The sequence below is a fragment of the Acomys minous genome, assembly GCF_964271855.1.
Source record: "Acomys minous genome assembly, chromosome: 12".
Lineage (NCBI taxonomy): Eukaryota > Metazoa > Chordata > Mammalia > Rodentia > Muridae > Acomys > Acomys minous.
The window spans coordinates 63598467-63615773 of NC_140493.1; the positions used below are offsets into that span (position 1 = coordinate 63598467).

At 39.8% G+C, this 17307-nt stretch overlaps 1 protein-coding gene across 2 annotated transcripts in view; it reads right to left on the minus strand.

The window, feature by feature from the left end:
- CPQ (carboxypeptidase Q) overlaps positions 1-17307 on the minus strand; it is a 410614-nt gene that overhangs the window by 86138 nt on the left and 307169 nt on the right. For both annotated transcript variants that reach the window (XM_084751322.1, XM_084751321.1), the window contains one exon: positions 12318-12409. In XM_084751322.1, the coding sequence (XP_084607448.1) occupies positions 12318-12409 (92 nt within the window). The remainder of the gene's footprint in view (positions 1-12317; positions 12410-17307) is intronic.

The following is a 17307-nucleotide window of genomic DNA, read 5'->3' on the forward strand; positions in this document are numbered from 1 at the left end:
ACTCCGGCCTGTTTGCTTATTTGTAAAATGGGCATTATTCATAGTTATCTTGCTTTTTATTTTTCTTTTTCCAAGACAGGGTTTCTTTTTGTGTAGCCCAGGCTGTCCTAGAACGTGCTTTGTAGGCTAGGCTAGACTTGAACTCATAGAGATCCACCTGCCTCTGCCTCTCAAGTGCTGGCATCAAAGGTGTGGCCACGATGGCCAGGTTAAGGAAGAAGTTCTTAACCGGGGGTGTGCAGTTTAAACTGGAGCAGGTCAGGGGATTTGAAAAGGAAACACATTTATTTTTCCTAAACTGAAATAAAAAGTTAGATTTACTGAATATAATTTGCTGAGATCACAATATAATTATAACATTTCCTCCACTTCTTTCCTCTCTCCAAGCCCTTCCACAGACCCCCACCACTTCCTTAAATTAATGGCCTCTTAAACTTTCTTTACGTTATGGAGATATGCAACAAACCACTGCAGAACCTGCCACTTTGTCAGCAACAGGTATTTTCATGCCATGCTAGACAGGCTGAAAAAAAAAAAGACTTAAAATAACTTACATGCTCAACACGTTGAAATTATGGCAATAATTAAATAATAGTTTAAAGTTATTTAATAAATTTTAAACATCACACATAAAGTGATAATAAGTTCAGTTTCAAAACACTGGTAACTGATTTTTAATAATGTTCTTGTCCTTGCAGCAGTATGCTTTTTATTTTATTATTTTCTATCAATGTGGTTCAGGCATATGCAGTAGACATAGTTCTCTGATGGCTGAATGGTGGCTTCATTAATAATAAAGGTTGATTGTTCCTATTTTTATTCTTGTTATACTCACTAGAATTAGCTGCCATGGACACTGTGTCTTGGGGTCTGGTTTCTGTTCTGTAATTGTTAAATGTCCTTGTCAACTACCTGATCCCTCTTATACTCATGCCATCTTCAGCAAAGGGGCAATTTCTTTAAGAAGGCTCTGAAAATTGTGACTATACTGCATTTTCAAACGTATATCATATGGTTACTTTTTTTCTATTGAGAATTATGATTATTATCAAGAAGAGTGACTCATAACTAGAATATTAAGTCATATCCCAAGCTAGGTCCCTTGGAGAGGGAAAGGAAACAATTATGTCAGGATAATAGTTGAGACTACACTATCTTCAGGAAATTGGCAGAAAAGAGGCTACTTAAATGCCTTTCTATAAAAAAAACCCAGAAAGAACAACATTATTCTTTCTGATAGTTTATATCTTTCATTCATACTACTACAAAACTCAACAAGCATTTTGGATACTTGAAATGCCAACCTCCAGGCAAGAAACCAAACTGTGTTGTAAGTTGGTCCTTAAAGTGCCTGTTCACATACAAAGTTCCTCACGGGGGGAGGGGGCGGGATTCAATCCACTCCTTAAGGAATTTGTACTTCTGTCAACACAGATAATTGATTTTAAGCCCAAGTTCTTAATACTTCATTAAATTTTTCATAAAATCTTCACACGTATAGAGAATTGATCTTCCTATGTGAGCGAGAGCAACGGAAAGCAACAGCTCTTTGGCATGGATCCCTGACTGTTGAATAGAAGTAAGGACTAGGGTCTTCCAACCTGCTTCAGAGAGGTCTTCTATCTAGGTCCAGAACAGTCTGTTTAAAGCTCCCTCACTGTTTCATGAGAAGAAATATAGCTTTTAAAGATTTATTTTTATATGTATGTTTATGTAATGTATGCCTTTGTGTATATACCATGTGTGTGAGTCCCTGTGAAAGCCAGAAGAGAGTGTCAGCCAGTGGGTATAGATGCTGGGAACCAAAATCTAGTCCTTTTGGTGAGCAGCAAGCACTCTTAATTGCTGAGCCATCTTCAGATCCAGTGTGGTTTTTAGAATTTTTTTTAAAAAATCTTAGAGAAAATGAAGATGCATAGGAAAGTGCTATTTAGTGTGCCTTGTGATTAGGTTGTCATCTCCAAAGGAGCATTTTTATTACTTTGTCAAAATGAATCCCCTCTGCTGAGTCTTCCTTATGAATAATGGGGTTCATAACAATCTTTATGGATTGATTCTAACAGTAATATTGTGAAGGTAATAATAATAATAATAATAATAATAATAATAATAATAATAATAATAATAAATGCTTATTTTATGCCTAATGAAAAATCTGTGTTGAGATTAACCTGCATTCCTTCCAACTGATACAGATACAGAAATGAAAAGCCTAGTGGCTCTGCCCAGCCTCACACCACTGTGTCCTTTCTCCTGCCTGATATCTTATATTTTAAGTTCAAGAATATAGTAACTAACATTGTACCACTCTCTTTGTTGAATATATAATTGGAACATATAAAATAAAATTCATTTAAATAGAAGCAAGATGACCAATTATAAGGCAAGTGTGAGAACCATGGATAGGAGAGAGGAACAGATTGGCTCGTAAGAGATGCTGGTGGATGTTTCCTGGCATCTCTTGGGTCCCCTGTCAATCATAATTTATGCAGGTAAGTGTCATTATCTTATTTGAATGATAAACTATCTGCTGGAAAAGCTGGCATATTATATGTATAAACATAAAGGGCAGTTTCCACCAAATCAGAAATGTCATGAGAAAAATGCACTTTATTTTATTTGAGAATTTCAACATTACGAACCAGAATAGTTGGCTCTCACAAAGACACTGTGAATTTATTACTGCTCAAGTGCCACTTCCATATAATAAAAATAATTAGGTAAGAAATTATATTTGTGTTTTCAACATTTTTGTACAATAGGAATGTCAGGATAATTAGGCAGTAAGTATATTCTCAAGACTTAAAGGTAGTGGCTTTGTGTATAAGTGAATATTCTTTCTTCCTCTTCCTTTGCTCCATTCTTGTGTTGGTGATTTAGAAGAACATTTTTAAATAGAGGTTTTCACACTGTGCTACATTAAGGTAATTACCCCAAAGATGAGAAGATAAAAATCACACGGGTGGCCCAAGCCTTCCTGCCAAATTCTTTGGAAGCCAATCAGCAGTGTCTGGTGCCAGAGCCCTGTACTGCTCCTTGCACCATCCTTCTCCTTCTCATTTGCTATTCCCCTTTCTTGGAATTAGGCTTTGGTAGGATGAACTAGCCATGAGGGACATCTCTTCATCACAACCACCTTTCACAGAAAAAGAGTGAGCACCAATGCATTTTTGGCTGGTGCAGATTCGTTTTCTCTCTTTTGTAATTCTGAACTTACCTCCCAGGCTCCAGTGCACCTGTCCTTCCTTGCTGTTCTCACTCTGCAGCTACCAAAGCAGTAACATGGGGAACGGTAACTTTTGGAGACATACAGCTCCCTTCTTTTCCAATTGTTCCTCTGGTCTTCTAAATTGTAGGAATAGTTCAAAGTGGGTCTGGCCAGAGATATGCTCTCTGTATGATGATGTTAGAAAATGTGGATGCAATAAAATATATTTGGAAATTTTCAGAACAGCTCAGACATGAGTCTATCTTGTTATATTTCTATCCTGGGCATTCCACGCACAAGCACAGTAAAAAAACATAGATGAACTCAGTCTGAGGAGAGGCTAACTTATTGAGCACCTAAGCTCAATACACAAAACGTCTAAACAAACTTCTACGCATGATTGGCGTAATCTCTCATGTATACAGCTGAAAACTGGAGACTGTCCTAGGGTAGTATCCCGAGGTATTTCTGATCTGAAGACAGACTTTTAAACAGTGCAAGGATTTTAACATTTATCATGGCAAAAAGAGGGTTTGGGTCACGGCATGGGTTTGGGATGTTTTCAAACTGTATTTTTTGTTTAGCTATCAATTTATTTGTATGATACACCAAACTAAGAAGAAATCATACAGAAAGTCCAAGTGTTGCTATTTTATTTTTTATTTTTTTGAAGAAACCCAATGGTAGGATTTTGAGAGTTATCGTGTGTGTGTGTGTGTGTGTGTGTGTGTGTGTGTGTGTGTGTGTTAAATATACACATATGTTTTTAATGTACCCAGAAGCTATGCCAGAACAATGCATCAGGAACTAACAGGACATCCAATGCCCAATCTTCCTGGGCCTTTTACTCTCTAATTGTGCAGAACAGATTCCGGGCTACTTGAGTTTTAAGTACATACCTTGACTCTTCCTGACCAGTAAGTTGCATGCTGATTTTCTGGCATCACTGGCTATATCAAATGCAATCCACCCATGACAAGTCGATAGACACTGTGTTTAAGATGAGCAGAAGGCTAGTAATTAGTCAGGTAAGTCACTGCGTCTCCGGCTCTGAACTCAATGGCCTCTGCAGCCTTGGGTACATTGCTTACCTCACTGAGCCTCTGTTTCTTTAGATGTGAAACCAGGACTGCATTACACAGTCTGGCAGCTACCCACGCCACTGATACTGTCGGTGAGAGAAAGCATACGAATTCATAAGTGATGGCACAGGTGACATTGCGTACGAAGTGAGAACTCCATTTACAGTTTTGGGGAAATAAAATCTTTCAGAATTTTGGATAGCTTCCTTTCCTCTATGTCTACCAACTGACCAAATTCTACATTCCTTGATTGTTAGATCTAATGAGCGGAGCACATTATTTCTCCTTACATGGAAAAATGGGCCATTTTCACAAAGCACTTTCCCTCTGCCTACTATTAAGCTCTGATCCTTGACCTTTCCTAATGCAAATGACAAAACAGCCTGATTGCTTCCCATTTGGCTCTGTGGGATATAATAAAGCTTTGGAGGGAAACAAGTCATCCGGCTGTGTGGAGTGGGGGCATCCACACACTCTACCAGGCTGCAGTTAGTACCTGGAGAGCTGGCCTGACCCTTGTCATTGTGACAGTGCCTCTAACTCAGTGGATGTGTTTATTAAATGAGACTGTAGGGATCCATGGGAGAAAAGGACACCCCTGTCCTTAACTAGTGACGGAAATGCTGTTTAATTTGAAAATCACTCAGACTGTGAAACCACATTCTGTCTTTGTTGAAAGGCCTTGTTAAGCTCTCTGAATTTGAATTGCTGTTTATGTATGTTCGGCAGTGATGGGTACAAAAACTCTTTATAAAGTGGTTTTGAGAAACTCTTCTTTAAAAGAATCTTGAAGCCCATGCCAGCAAACTGCTGGTTGCTGTGGGCAACCCTCAGTTTCTAGAATAAGTAGTGGCAAATGGCAGGCAAACATCTCTTAACAGACTGCAGGAGGAAGGGTATCTGAAAGAAAATGGGAAATAAAGTTCTAGTCTTGTGGTTTGTGTGTGTGTGTGTCTGCATACTTGCACCTCTCTCCTCTCTCTCTCTCTCTCTCTCTCTCTCTCTCTCTCTCTCTCTCTCTCTCTCTCTCTCTCTCTCTCTCTCTCTCTCTCTCTCTCTCTCTCTCTCTCTCTGTAAGTATGTATCTGTGTATATCTGTGTGTGTATGTATGTATAAGTGTCTCTGTGTATATCTGTGCCTGTATGTGTGAATCCTTAGGGGAGCAGAAATCTTTGTCTGTAAAGTGTGTGTGTGTGTGTGTGTGTGTGTGTGTGTGTATTTGTTTATGTCTCTGTGTGTGTATGTGATTGTGTGTGTTTGTTTGTGTATGTCTCTGTGTGTATGTGATTGTGTATGTGTGTATTTGTGTATGTCTCTGTGTGTGTATGTGATTGTGTATGTATTTGTGTATGTCTCTGTGTGTATATGTGATTGTGTGAATGTGTGTGTTTGTGTATGTCTGTGTGTGTGTGTGTGTGTGTGTGTGTGTGTGTGTTATACACATATAGGTGAGTCAGCAAGAATTACAGATGAGTCCTCATTGCTAAGAAGGTTAGAACGTCAGGCCCCAGTCAACACTCTTAGGAGTCAGGGACAGAGTTGGCCAGATGAACCATGATTGTAGAGCTGTCTCCTTGTCTGAGCTTCTGCCTTCACAACAGCCTGCATTTAACAATGCTTATATTTCTGGACACTGCTCTTCAGGGTAGAAAGTGGACCCCTCAGCTGGGATATCTCTTTGGCATTGACGTCCAGGCATGCTTGCCAGGTTTATTCAGTCTAGTCCCTCATGCCCTTTTGGACAAAGCACTGTCTGGAGCTGTTTGATGGGCTTAACACCACCACTGATGGATGTGGACAGTCATCCCTAGGAGGACTGCTGATTAATGGCAGGCCTACCATCCCTCTGGTGTCTTGGGAAGAGATTTTCCCAATTCCCAATGATTAACAACTCACATTAAAAACAAAACAATATATAGACAAAAAAAACCAACAAAACAAAACATAAAAAACATGACTAAACCTGGGATGTGGTAAGGAATGAAGAGTCAAGGCACACTGCAGTGTTCATTTCTTTATATACCCCTCTGTGTGTATATTTTTCAAGGCTATTAAACTTACAAGTATGTGTAATGGGGTAATTCAATCCCAAATATGCTGACCCATATCATATAGGTCACTTTCGAGCCCAAGGCATGACACCTCGGTTCAGATTCGTGCTTTTGGGAATGTCAACCTGAATTTTTAGGAAATTCATTCATTAGATAATGCTGCTGTTCTTTCTCGATCACATGATGGCCTGGGTAAGCATAAGGAATCACTGAGGCAGAAAGTATTTGTGCCTTGTAGGCAGCCTCTAGTAAGCCACTTAAGCAGACCAGATACAAACTAATGCCTTTCTTCATGGCTTGAAAGTTAGAGAAGAAAAGAGGCTATGCCAGCCACAATGATTCAAAACAAACCCTAGTGTTTTGGCTCAACATTTTCAGAAACAGGTTAAAAAGGTGATTGCATTATTTTGTTTGTAATTGAAGCAGAGAAATAATGACATTATTTTTTACATGTCATAAGTTTGAGCCAACATTTAAGGCAAACTCTACATGCTCTGAAACCATAATAGGTAATATGAATATTACCTAAATTGCAGGTAAGGCTCTTTAATCTAAGAATGGGGTAGAACTCCATTACAGCTGTCACAGCCTATTGTTGGATTTAAAACTATTTATTTTAACTTTTTATGTAAAACTTAATAAAAGACATTCATTTATATACAATTACCATATAGGCATATAAGATTTAACATCCTGTATCGTGATGAAATTCTACTCAGGAGACATAAAAAGCCCAAATTAAAAAAAACTGTTTTTCCTTTGTGAAAAAACAAAACAAAACCTACAAAATCCCTATAAGATCCCTATGTTCTCCCAGCTGTGCTATACCAAATATATACATGTCCAGACCAAGAACACATTGAGATAAATACAATTTAAACTGATTTTCTAATATGCTTGGTTGATTAATGCAAGTATCTAGACACAGAAAGAAAAACACAAGATGCTTAAAAGCCAAGTAGCCATGAGTGGGACCATAACTTCTAATGAGAAAGGCTGTGAGCGCCAAGCTTTATGATGTGGAGAATGCTGTGTGGTGATACAGTTGGAGCCCTTACAGCAGTCATGTGTATCAGATGTGCTGTTCTTATATCCAGACCCAAACGGGAGCACTATCCTGTCATATTGTAGCAGGGTCCCCCTGATCACGTTAAAGCCATATGGGGGCAATAGGGGTGCAAACTAAAACTGCCTGAGAAACTCATTTGCCAGGATAATGTGAGGAAGCCTCCATGGAATTTGTAACATATCCCTTAAATCTAGAGTGAACGGTGAAACCTAATGTGGATTAGGAAATTGGCAAAAACTTTACTACGAGAAGGGGGTATTTATTTGTTTATTTATGTAAGCAAGGAGGAAATTTTGTTTCTCAGCATTAGCAACACAGGAAGGGCTAAATATAATCAGATATTCATTTTAACCTTTCCTGTTTTTAAGGTGGTTAGGGTTAAAAGTAAGCTGATCTGTTTAGAATGGCTATTGATCCATTCCTCATTTAATAAAACCCATTTAAAATATTGCCCTTATTAGTGACAATGAGGGCACAGAGGTATTCAGTATCTCTGTGATTCAGTTGCCAGAAGTTTGTGTAGTAACTCAGGATAAGGTCAAATATTTCTCATGCCAGACAAGAACATATCACCTATTCATGCAACAAAGCTTTCTCAAGGCCAGATTACCTTGCTAATTATAATTATGCCAGGACATATTTCTTTCTTAATACGTAAAAGATTTTAAAATGCCAGCAGTCCAGCTGAAAGTAGTTCAGTCCCTCCCCCATCCTCAGTACATCTTGGAATGTTAGAAGTGACATCCTGGCCTCCAGTGAGAAGGGAAGAGAGTGACACTGCTCCTGTGAAAAGCAGAATGGACCAGTGGCATGTGAACAAACATCATCTGAGTAATTGATTTTGAGAAAATGAGAAAATAAGTTAAATTCCATTCTCACAAGTCAACGTTTATTCACAATAATGTGCTCTTTGTGTGTTGACATTTCCTTCTAGTAAACATGAACTGGATTCAACTGAAAGAGTAGTTCATGTTTTAAATAATCCCTCCATCAAAAAGCAATAATGTGAAGGCATTTCAGTGGGCTTCCTCATCCTGCTCTCTTTTAGTGCCCTTAGTAGAGTCAGTTGTGGCTTCATCAGGTCACTATTCAATGTCGTGCTATCCCAAGGCATTCCCACACATCAACACAGCATCACCCCACATGCCAATAGCATCCCCCTTATAGCACTTTAAAGAAAAATGCCCCCCATTGGCTCATGCATGTGACTATTTCATTCCTTCCCAGGTGCTGATGCTATTTGGGGTAGTTATAGATCCTTTAGCTGTGCTGGAAAAGGTCTGATACTGGGTGTGAAATCTGAGTTTTATAAGCTTGTCCTGCTTCCTGCTTTCTCTCTGCTTCCTGTGTGCAGATTAAATGTGATCAGCCAGCTTCCTGCTCTTCTGACTGCTTTCTTGCCTTCTTTACTATATGGACTCTCCCTTTGCAATTGTAAAACAAAATAAACTCTGTCTTCTGTAAAATAGCTAATGGCCATATTTTTCACCACAACAGAAAAGTAACATATATATATATATCCAACTCATGTGAATAAAAAAACAAACAAACAAAAAACTCACTTTGTAGACCAGGCTGACCTTGAACTCACAGAGATCTGCCTGCCTCTTCCTCTCAAGTGCTGGGATTATAGGTATGAGCTATCATGCCTGGCCTCCCCCTCCTCAAACAAACAAAACAAAACAAAACAAAACAAAACAAAAAACAACCAACCAAAACAAAATAAAAACTTTCAATTTCTTAATTTCTCCAAACTATACAACAGAACAATAGAATCAAGATGGTCTCCTTGCAAGGAATGAGGAGAGGAGAAAGAAGGATTAGAGGCAGAACTTTTCTTCTAGCCCTTTAGAACGACACCTTTAAATATTTATATAAAATGTAATACCGACAGGAATCACCCAGCATGAAAAGGCCATCATAGTACATACTGGGAAGGGTAGGAGCAGCTAGTATGCTTATATGTTGCTGGTGGGGATATAAAATGATAAACTCTCATCGTTCTGTAGTTTCTCATGAAATTGAACATAACTTATCATATGACCTAGCTATTCTTCTCCTAGAATGTAAAGTAAATATATATGGCCACCCAAATATCTATACAGAAATCTTCATAGCATCTTTGTTTATGGTAGCTAACACTAGAAAGAGCATATATGTCCATCAATAGAACATCTATGTTCCTTTCCTTCTGGAGAAAAAAAATGAAATTGGGGTTTATTCACACAACAAAAACCGACTCTGAAAGGGGCCAATCCTATTTATGCACCAACACTGATGGATTCTAAAAACAAACTATTTAGTGAAAGAATCCATATTTAATATTACATAATATATGCTTATGTTTATACAAAGACCAAGGCCAGGCATTACCAATCTGTGGAATAAAAAATCAACACATTATTTTCCTTTAGTGGAGTTGAAGGTCAATTTGAAGGAGTATAAAGGAAATTTCTAGCATACTAGGCACACTCTCATTTTGATTCATGTGATAATTACCAGATGTGCTGGCTAGTTTTATGTCAACTTGACATAAGCTACAGTCATTTGAGGGGAGGGAACCTCATTTGAAAAAAAAAGTCACCATAAAATGAGGCTGTAGACAATTCTTTAGAGAATTTTCAAAATTAGTGATTGATAGCAGAGTCCCCAATGCACTGTGCATGATGCCAGCCCTGGGCTGGTGGTCCTGGGTTCTGTAAGAAATCAGGCTGAGTAAGCCATGATGCACAAGCCAGTAAGCTGTATTCCTCCATAGCTTCTGCATCAGTTATTGCCTGTAGTTTGTAATTTGCTGATTATCAATCTATTTGACTAATAACCATAACTGTGATAGAAAACTCTAGAATAATCTCTATAAATTCAAACCATTAATTTTATAATCAAGATCACAAGATGTGGGTGGGGCAGCTGTCCCTCTCTCTTTTCCTATTCCCTCATTCAGACCCCTTTATTATTTAAGAATCAGGCCTTGAATTGTTCCCCACGACAATCAATCATAGTCATTCTTCCCATTTCTGACCCATTTATATTTACTGTGTTAACATCATGGAACTTACAGCTTCATAGCACTCGGTGTTCTATTTACAACTGAACCTTTTTCAAAAGGTAAAATATATTTAGTAAATAATTTAGAAACCCCATTTACATAGTTTCAATGCTATATTTCTCTGAGCTAGGGTAGAACATAAAATCTACATGATCAAATACTTGTTCATGAGCACATGCTTGTGCATGTGTGTGTGTAAGTGTATTCCAGCCTCCTCATAAAGATAGCTCAGAGAGCTGACTGACTTTGAGTATCATGGAGGGGAAGGTGTCCGCATACCTTGTTCTTGACCAAATGGAAGTATTTGGGAGTTCAGGACAGTATGAGAAAGTCAGCAGGGCCAGCTTTGCTCTGTGACTGAGGGTAGAGCTGTCTGGGAGGTGGCTACCATCTGGCACAGTGTCTCTAAGGCATCTGGAGTAACATTCTGAGGCATCACTGTCCCATCACTGTTGCCACTTGGTGACACTGTGGATACCTTGTTTTATCTCCTTCTGGGGATTTATGATTATACATTTATTATTTTATGCATTTTCAAATTATTTTATGCATACGGTATTGTGTCTGCATGTATGTCTATGCATCCTGTACATGTCAGATACACACAGAGGCCAAGTGAGGCCATCAGACCTTTAGAACTTGAGTTTAAGGTGGTTGTAAGTTACTATGTGAGTGATGGGTCCTCAGCAGCAGGAGCAGAAGCAGCAGAAGCAGAAGCAGAAGCAGCAGAAGCAGGAACAGCAGAAGCAACAGCAGGAGCAGCAGCAGGAGGAGCAGCAGCAGTAGGAGCAGCAGCAAGAGCAGCAGGAGCAGCAGCAGGAGCAGCAGGAGCAGCAGGAACAGCAGGAGCAGCAGGAGCAGCAGGAGCAGCAGGAACAGCAGGAGCAGCAGGAGCAGCAGCAGTAGGAGCAGCAGCAGGAGCAGCAGCAGCAGCAGCAGCAGCAGGTATATGTATACTTTCTTCTCCATTCACCTGAGGACAGTCACATAGCTTCTCTTCGAGCTAATGTTCAACTTGTTCTAGAGGTTTCCTGTCCTGATGTGTTTTACTCTTTAAAAGTTGTTCTCAATAGTAATCCTCCATTGCAAGTGTTGAAGGGAGTTTGTAGACTAGAAAACCATGATCATCCACAGCAGTCTTCTTGCTTCTGGTTGCATCCATGCCTAGATTTAGTGTCTAATTGGGCTGTCATATGTATTCCCAGATCAGAGATCTGTGGTGGATACATTCCCATCACCATAAAAGTGATGCTGTTGGGTGACTCCAAGTATTGGAGCTTCAAATCCTAGGACTTACAGGAGGATTTGGGGCACAAAGGTAGGAGTCTTGGCTCAGTGGAGAGGTAATGCTTACCTAAAACTTTCTGCCACATATGAGCACAGCAGAACTACTAAGAGTCTGAGAAGATGGCAAACACTCAGCTGAGAGTTTCCTAGGTCCGTGAGTATGATGAGGAGATAGAAGGGCCTTCAACCCCATAGCATCCTCACCCACCAGGACATTCTTTTCACTTCTAGAACCATGTATTTGCCAGAGTTAGCCTGCCACAGAGGACTAAGAATTTTTTAAATTTATTTTTAATTTTTATTTTGGTTTTTCCAGACAGGGTTTTTCTGTGTAGCCTTGACTATTCTGGACTTTCTTTGTAGACAAGGATGCCCTTGAACTCACAGCAATCTGCCTGCCTCTACCTCTCTAAATGCTGGGATTAAAGATGTATGCCACCTTGCCCAGGTGGACTAAGAATCCTTAAATAGACAATTATGGAGATTTTAAAACCCAAAGTACAAATCAATGCCTTTGGTTTACACTAACATTACTAATGTAAGTATTCAGCATGTGCTAGAGATTTTTACCTTATGTAGCTCATAATACTGGGAAGCACCAATTCCACCCTGTTCTTCAGCTGTCCAGAGCACCAGGCGCAGAGTTCTCTTTGGGCGCAGCCCTGGGAAAATAATAAAAGGCATTGTTCAGTTTGCTACAGATGCTTTTCAAGTGGCGGAGACCTCATCTGCACTGTGGAGGTAAGAGGGAATCAGAGGCACCTGCCGGTATGGCCTGATTCAGGGTAAGGGAGATAACACAAGGGTACAACTTCAGAGATCATCTCCAGGGCTGGATAAAAACAACAGGGCTTATGCCGAAGTTATCTGAGGGCCTAGTTGTACGGTCAAGTTCAGTGAAATATTGATTATACTGTACTGGAAAGAAAAATTAGGAAGAGCCTGAGATCTTAAAGTCTCCAGAAATGTGAACTGGAACCAACTCACGCTCAGCCTAAGGTGACCAGGGATCACCTCTCATACTGAACCCACCAGCACAGTTTCTTACGCCTTTCCTGGGAACTAAGAAGTGGATGCAATGTCTGTGGTTACTCATGGGCACGTACTGGAAAATATACAGTCATCCCCTAAAGGTCAGCAAAAATTAATTGAATGAGCCTGCCATTTCCTCACATTACTTCACTAACAGCATGACAGCCACGTCATGGACTGGCAATAAGCAATGTGTATAGACAGTCCCTGTCTAACTTATTATTTTTAAAGTTGTGATTGTTTGAATGCAATGCACAGCTATTTAGTAGAAAACCAACTTTTGGATTCTGAGGTTTGGTCTTTTCTTGCACTAGAGATAAGCAGTATGGTTGTTTCTCACATTACTGAACAGCAGTAGCAATACACAGTTCCTGGTGGATCACAGGATCACAAGGAACAACCAGCAGTGCTCTCCCTGTGTAAAGCGCCATTCCAGGATGCTTGATAGGTGGGGTGTTTAAATGCACTTAGGACGGCGGTTCTCAACCTTCCTAATGCTGTAAACTCTTTAATACAGTTCCTCATGTTGTGCTGACCCTAACCATAACATTATTTTTTTGCTACTTCATAACTGTAATTTTGATACTGTTATGGATTGTAATGTAAATCTCTGTTCTTTCTTTGGTCTTAGTCAACCCCTGTGAAAAGACCATTTGCCCCCAAAGGGTTCACCATCCATAGGTTGAGAACCATTCACTTACAATTTTTTTTCCAAATAACAGTGGTTTGGTCAGGATGCAGCCACCACTGCAAGCTGAGGCACCTTTGCATCTATTCTGAAGTTTTAAATTAATCGTACACTTGCAAATCATAGATTCTTTTTCTGGGTAATGAAGACTGTTTAGTAATCATTAACTACAAGAAGCTATTTTCTCAATTTTAAACCTATGGTAAAACAATGCCTTAAATGAATTTCTCTTGATTTTGACTGGATAAGTGCTGGTGCATAGCAGAAGCAGAGAACATAAAGCTCCTCCTGCAGGGGAATTGTTGGGGATGATTGCAATGCACGTTCAGTGGCTCTGAGGCAGCCATGCTACCAATCTCAGGTATAAACACACACCTTCTGCTTCCCAATGCTGGACTCTGGGCACTAAATGCTCCATCCTGCCTACTCCAGGCACTGACAGATTCCCCTTGCAGAAGCCTGGTGATAAGAGCCCTTAAAGTAAGAAGCTCCAGTTTCTTTAAAGTGAGCATAGCTGTGAAGTCATTTCACATTGGAGGATTGGGTGAAAGAACCCAGGCCACAGATGCCAGCAGGTCTGAGCTCCTGGGAAAGCCTGACTGAGCCACCGCATAAGGAAATCCTATTGACATTTTTGTGAGCCTCTACATAAAACCCAGCTCACTCCTTCCATTATGCTCCAACCTGTACTGCCTGAACTGCTGCAGCTACCTACCTCTTAATAGGTCTTAATAGGTCTTGCTGCTGCAATTTTACCCTTCCCTCAGATGATACTACATATTGTGGATGGAAGGATCTTTGTAAAAGCAAAAGCAGACCACATTATTCCTCTGATCAAAAATCTCCAATACTACTAGCTTCTGAAAGGCAAATATTTAGAGTTTAATTTTTTTTTAATTACAAGTATGGTGAGGCCAAGCATGTAGTGGACAACTTGTGGGTTCCGTCCTGCTACTTAAGTCCAAGTGCTCTAAGTAAGGTGCCAGGCTTAGCAAAAAGTGCCTTTACCTAGTGAACCATATTTACTGGCCCTGATTTATTCTTAGGTTTTCAAAACGATTTCATGGTTATGGATGTTTTACTTGCACTTGTGTGCCTAGTGCCTGAGAAAGCCAGAAGAGGGTACCAGGTCCCCTATAACTGGAGTTACAGATGGTTGTTAGCTATCTGCTGGGTGCTGGAAATTTAACCCTAGTCCTCTGGAAGAACAGCCAATGTTCTTAACTACTGCTCTGTCTCTCCAGCCTGATTTATACTATCTAATTTCCTGCTATGTCTCCAGTTCTTAGATTATTTAGCACATTAAATGAATAAATAAATGAATGCAAAGTTCGAAGTGCCGATTAGAATGAATTTCAAGGCTATTTTTCTAGCTACATGACCTCCTAAGCTGTTTCTTCTAGCTCATTTCCAGACAAGGTTTCATATGTGAAAAGGCAGACATATCTAGTAAACCCTGTCATTGCCAATTGCCAGCCGTATAACTATGGGGTAGTTGGTGTGCTTGAACCTCAGCACTCTTGTTTGACAAGTTGAGATCATTTTGTAGACCTGTGCTATAAATCGTCCTCTGGGTGGCTGGAAGCCCTTGTAGCCGGCATGGACTTGGCATTAACAATGAACTGTAAAGCTACATGACAGGTGTCCAGAACAGAACACTTTTTACACATACCCCAGAGGAAAAGAGTCACTTACACACTCAGAGAGGAAATTCTTCCAGAGTCTTTAAGTACTTGACAAAGAAGAGGCAGAGCACCTAATACTTGCTCCATAGTTAACTGCCTGCTCACATTCATAACACAAACTTGTCAAAGAAAGTGATATAATCAGGATTGCTAAAGAACTTTGTTCTCTTAAATACCCTTGCTGGAGCTGCAGACAGCTAAGTGGCTACAAGTACTTGCTGCTCTTGTGGAAGACCTGGGTTTAGTTTCCCACAGACTGGAACTTCAACTCCAAGGGATCCGAAGTCGTCTTCTGCCTATATGGGTACCAGAGAAATACATGGTGTATGTGCAAACATGCAGATGTTCACAAATACACATAAGATAATAATGCATAAATCTCAAAGAGAAAAGAGATGTGTTTCTAGGCTATGTAAGCCAAACAGCACGTTTCTTGTAACAAAGGAAAGAATAACACGTAACAGTGTTGCATATTCTAGTTTTCCACACTTGTATGTAACAAATTTTGATTATTCTCACTTCCATCTATCATTTTAATTTTTTAAAAAATTTATTTTATTATGTGTACAATGTTCTGCGTGCATGTGTGACTCTCCACAAGATCTCATTATAGATGGCTGTGAGCCACCATGTAGTTGCTGGGAATTGAACTCAGGACCTTTGGAAGAACAGACAGTGCTCTTAACTCCTGAGCCATCTCTCCAGCCCCCCGCCCCATCTATCTTCTATTATCTCCCTATGTCTCCTGTCACCTTCCATATCATTCCTCTACAAATCTCTTCCCACTTTGAGGTATCTTCTGTTATTTTGTGACCAACTGAATTTAATGTGTGAATATGGGTTTACAACTGTCCACAGAGCCTGATTGACTTATCAGTAGGTACACACTGAGAAAAATGACTTCTTCCCTCCCAGACTCTGTAGCTAGCCAACAGTTCAATAGTGCAGAGGATTCTGGGGATTCCTGCTATTCAAGACTAACTGATGACAACACCAGCCTCGTGCAGGCATACTGCAAGTCACTGCAGCTGTTGTAATTTTATTATTCCAAGGGTTAGAGAATGGCAATTCACAGCTTTCCTCCCTGTCTTCTGTATATTAGATCCTGTCTATCTCTCCAACATGATGTTGCCTGAGCCTTTCAGAAACCAAAAATACTACACTTCTTTAAATTTCTTTGCACCTAACAACAACATGCTACCCTGAATTATTAAAGTGATGAATTTCTTTAAAAAGATAAACAGACAATACAGGGCACAGGCAATTCATTTTTCAAAGCAAATGCTCTGAAGATTCTTGTCGATTGAGTGCACCATTTGAAAATCATTATCACATAGAATTATCCTCTCTCATATTTCAAATTGGTCAGAGAGCCAATGGTGTTATATTAAGGTTGGGTGGAAGTCATCTGTTTGAAGCAAGGGATGTAGAGGCTTCCAAAGGACATAAACACAGCTGGCCCTTTGAGTCCATGAGAAAAAGCCAAGTACCCATTAGGAGCATCAGTACCTACTTCACAGAGTGGAGAGACCACAGAAGAAAAGGAATCCAGGGGTTTAGCAGATGCCTAAGTGACTCAGAAGTCTCATTTCACCCTCACAATCTGATTGTCATTAAACTGAGAGAAAACAATGGGATTTCAAAAGCTTTGGCCATTTATATAATGTGGCATTTTGGTTCCTAGGCCCCACCCCCAACTCCACAGGAACAAGGTATTGACCCTTCAGTCTGAAGGAGTTGTGTTTCACTCCTCCATGTCAAGCTCTGTGTGGTTCAGCTGCTTGTCCAACTAACATCTCTGAATCTTGATTTTTTTCTACACATTATGAAAAATGATAACCATCTCATAGTATTGTTAGAAAAACTAATGGGATACTTAATACATGTATCAGTCATAGTTAATGTTATGTAACGCATCTGTCAGTCATACTCTCTGGAACATAGGCTTTCAAGGATTGTTTCTTCACTCTTCTCTGTCTAATTATAGATGACTTTGCATCTGAAGACAAAAGTCTTGAGAAACAGAGAGGCAGGACAGAGCCTCTTACTTATATTTCTTCCTCAGTAACCTTAGGACACCTCTGATGTGTAGAACAACCAGTCAAGGGAAAGTCAGATTTCATCTAACCAGTGGAAAACGTAGCATCCATTAGTG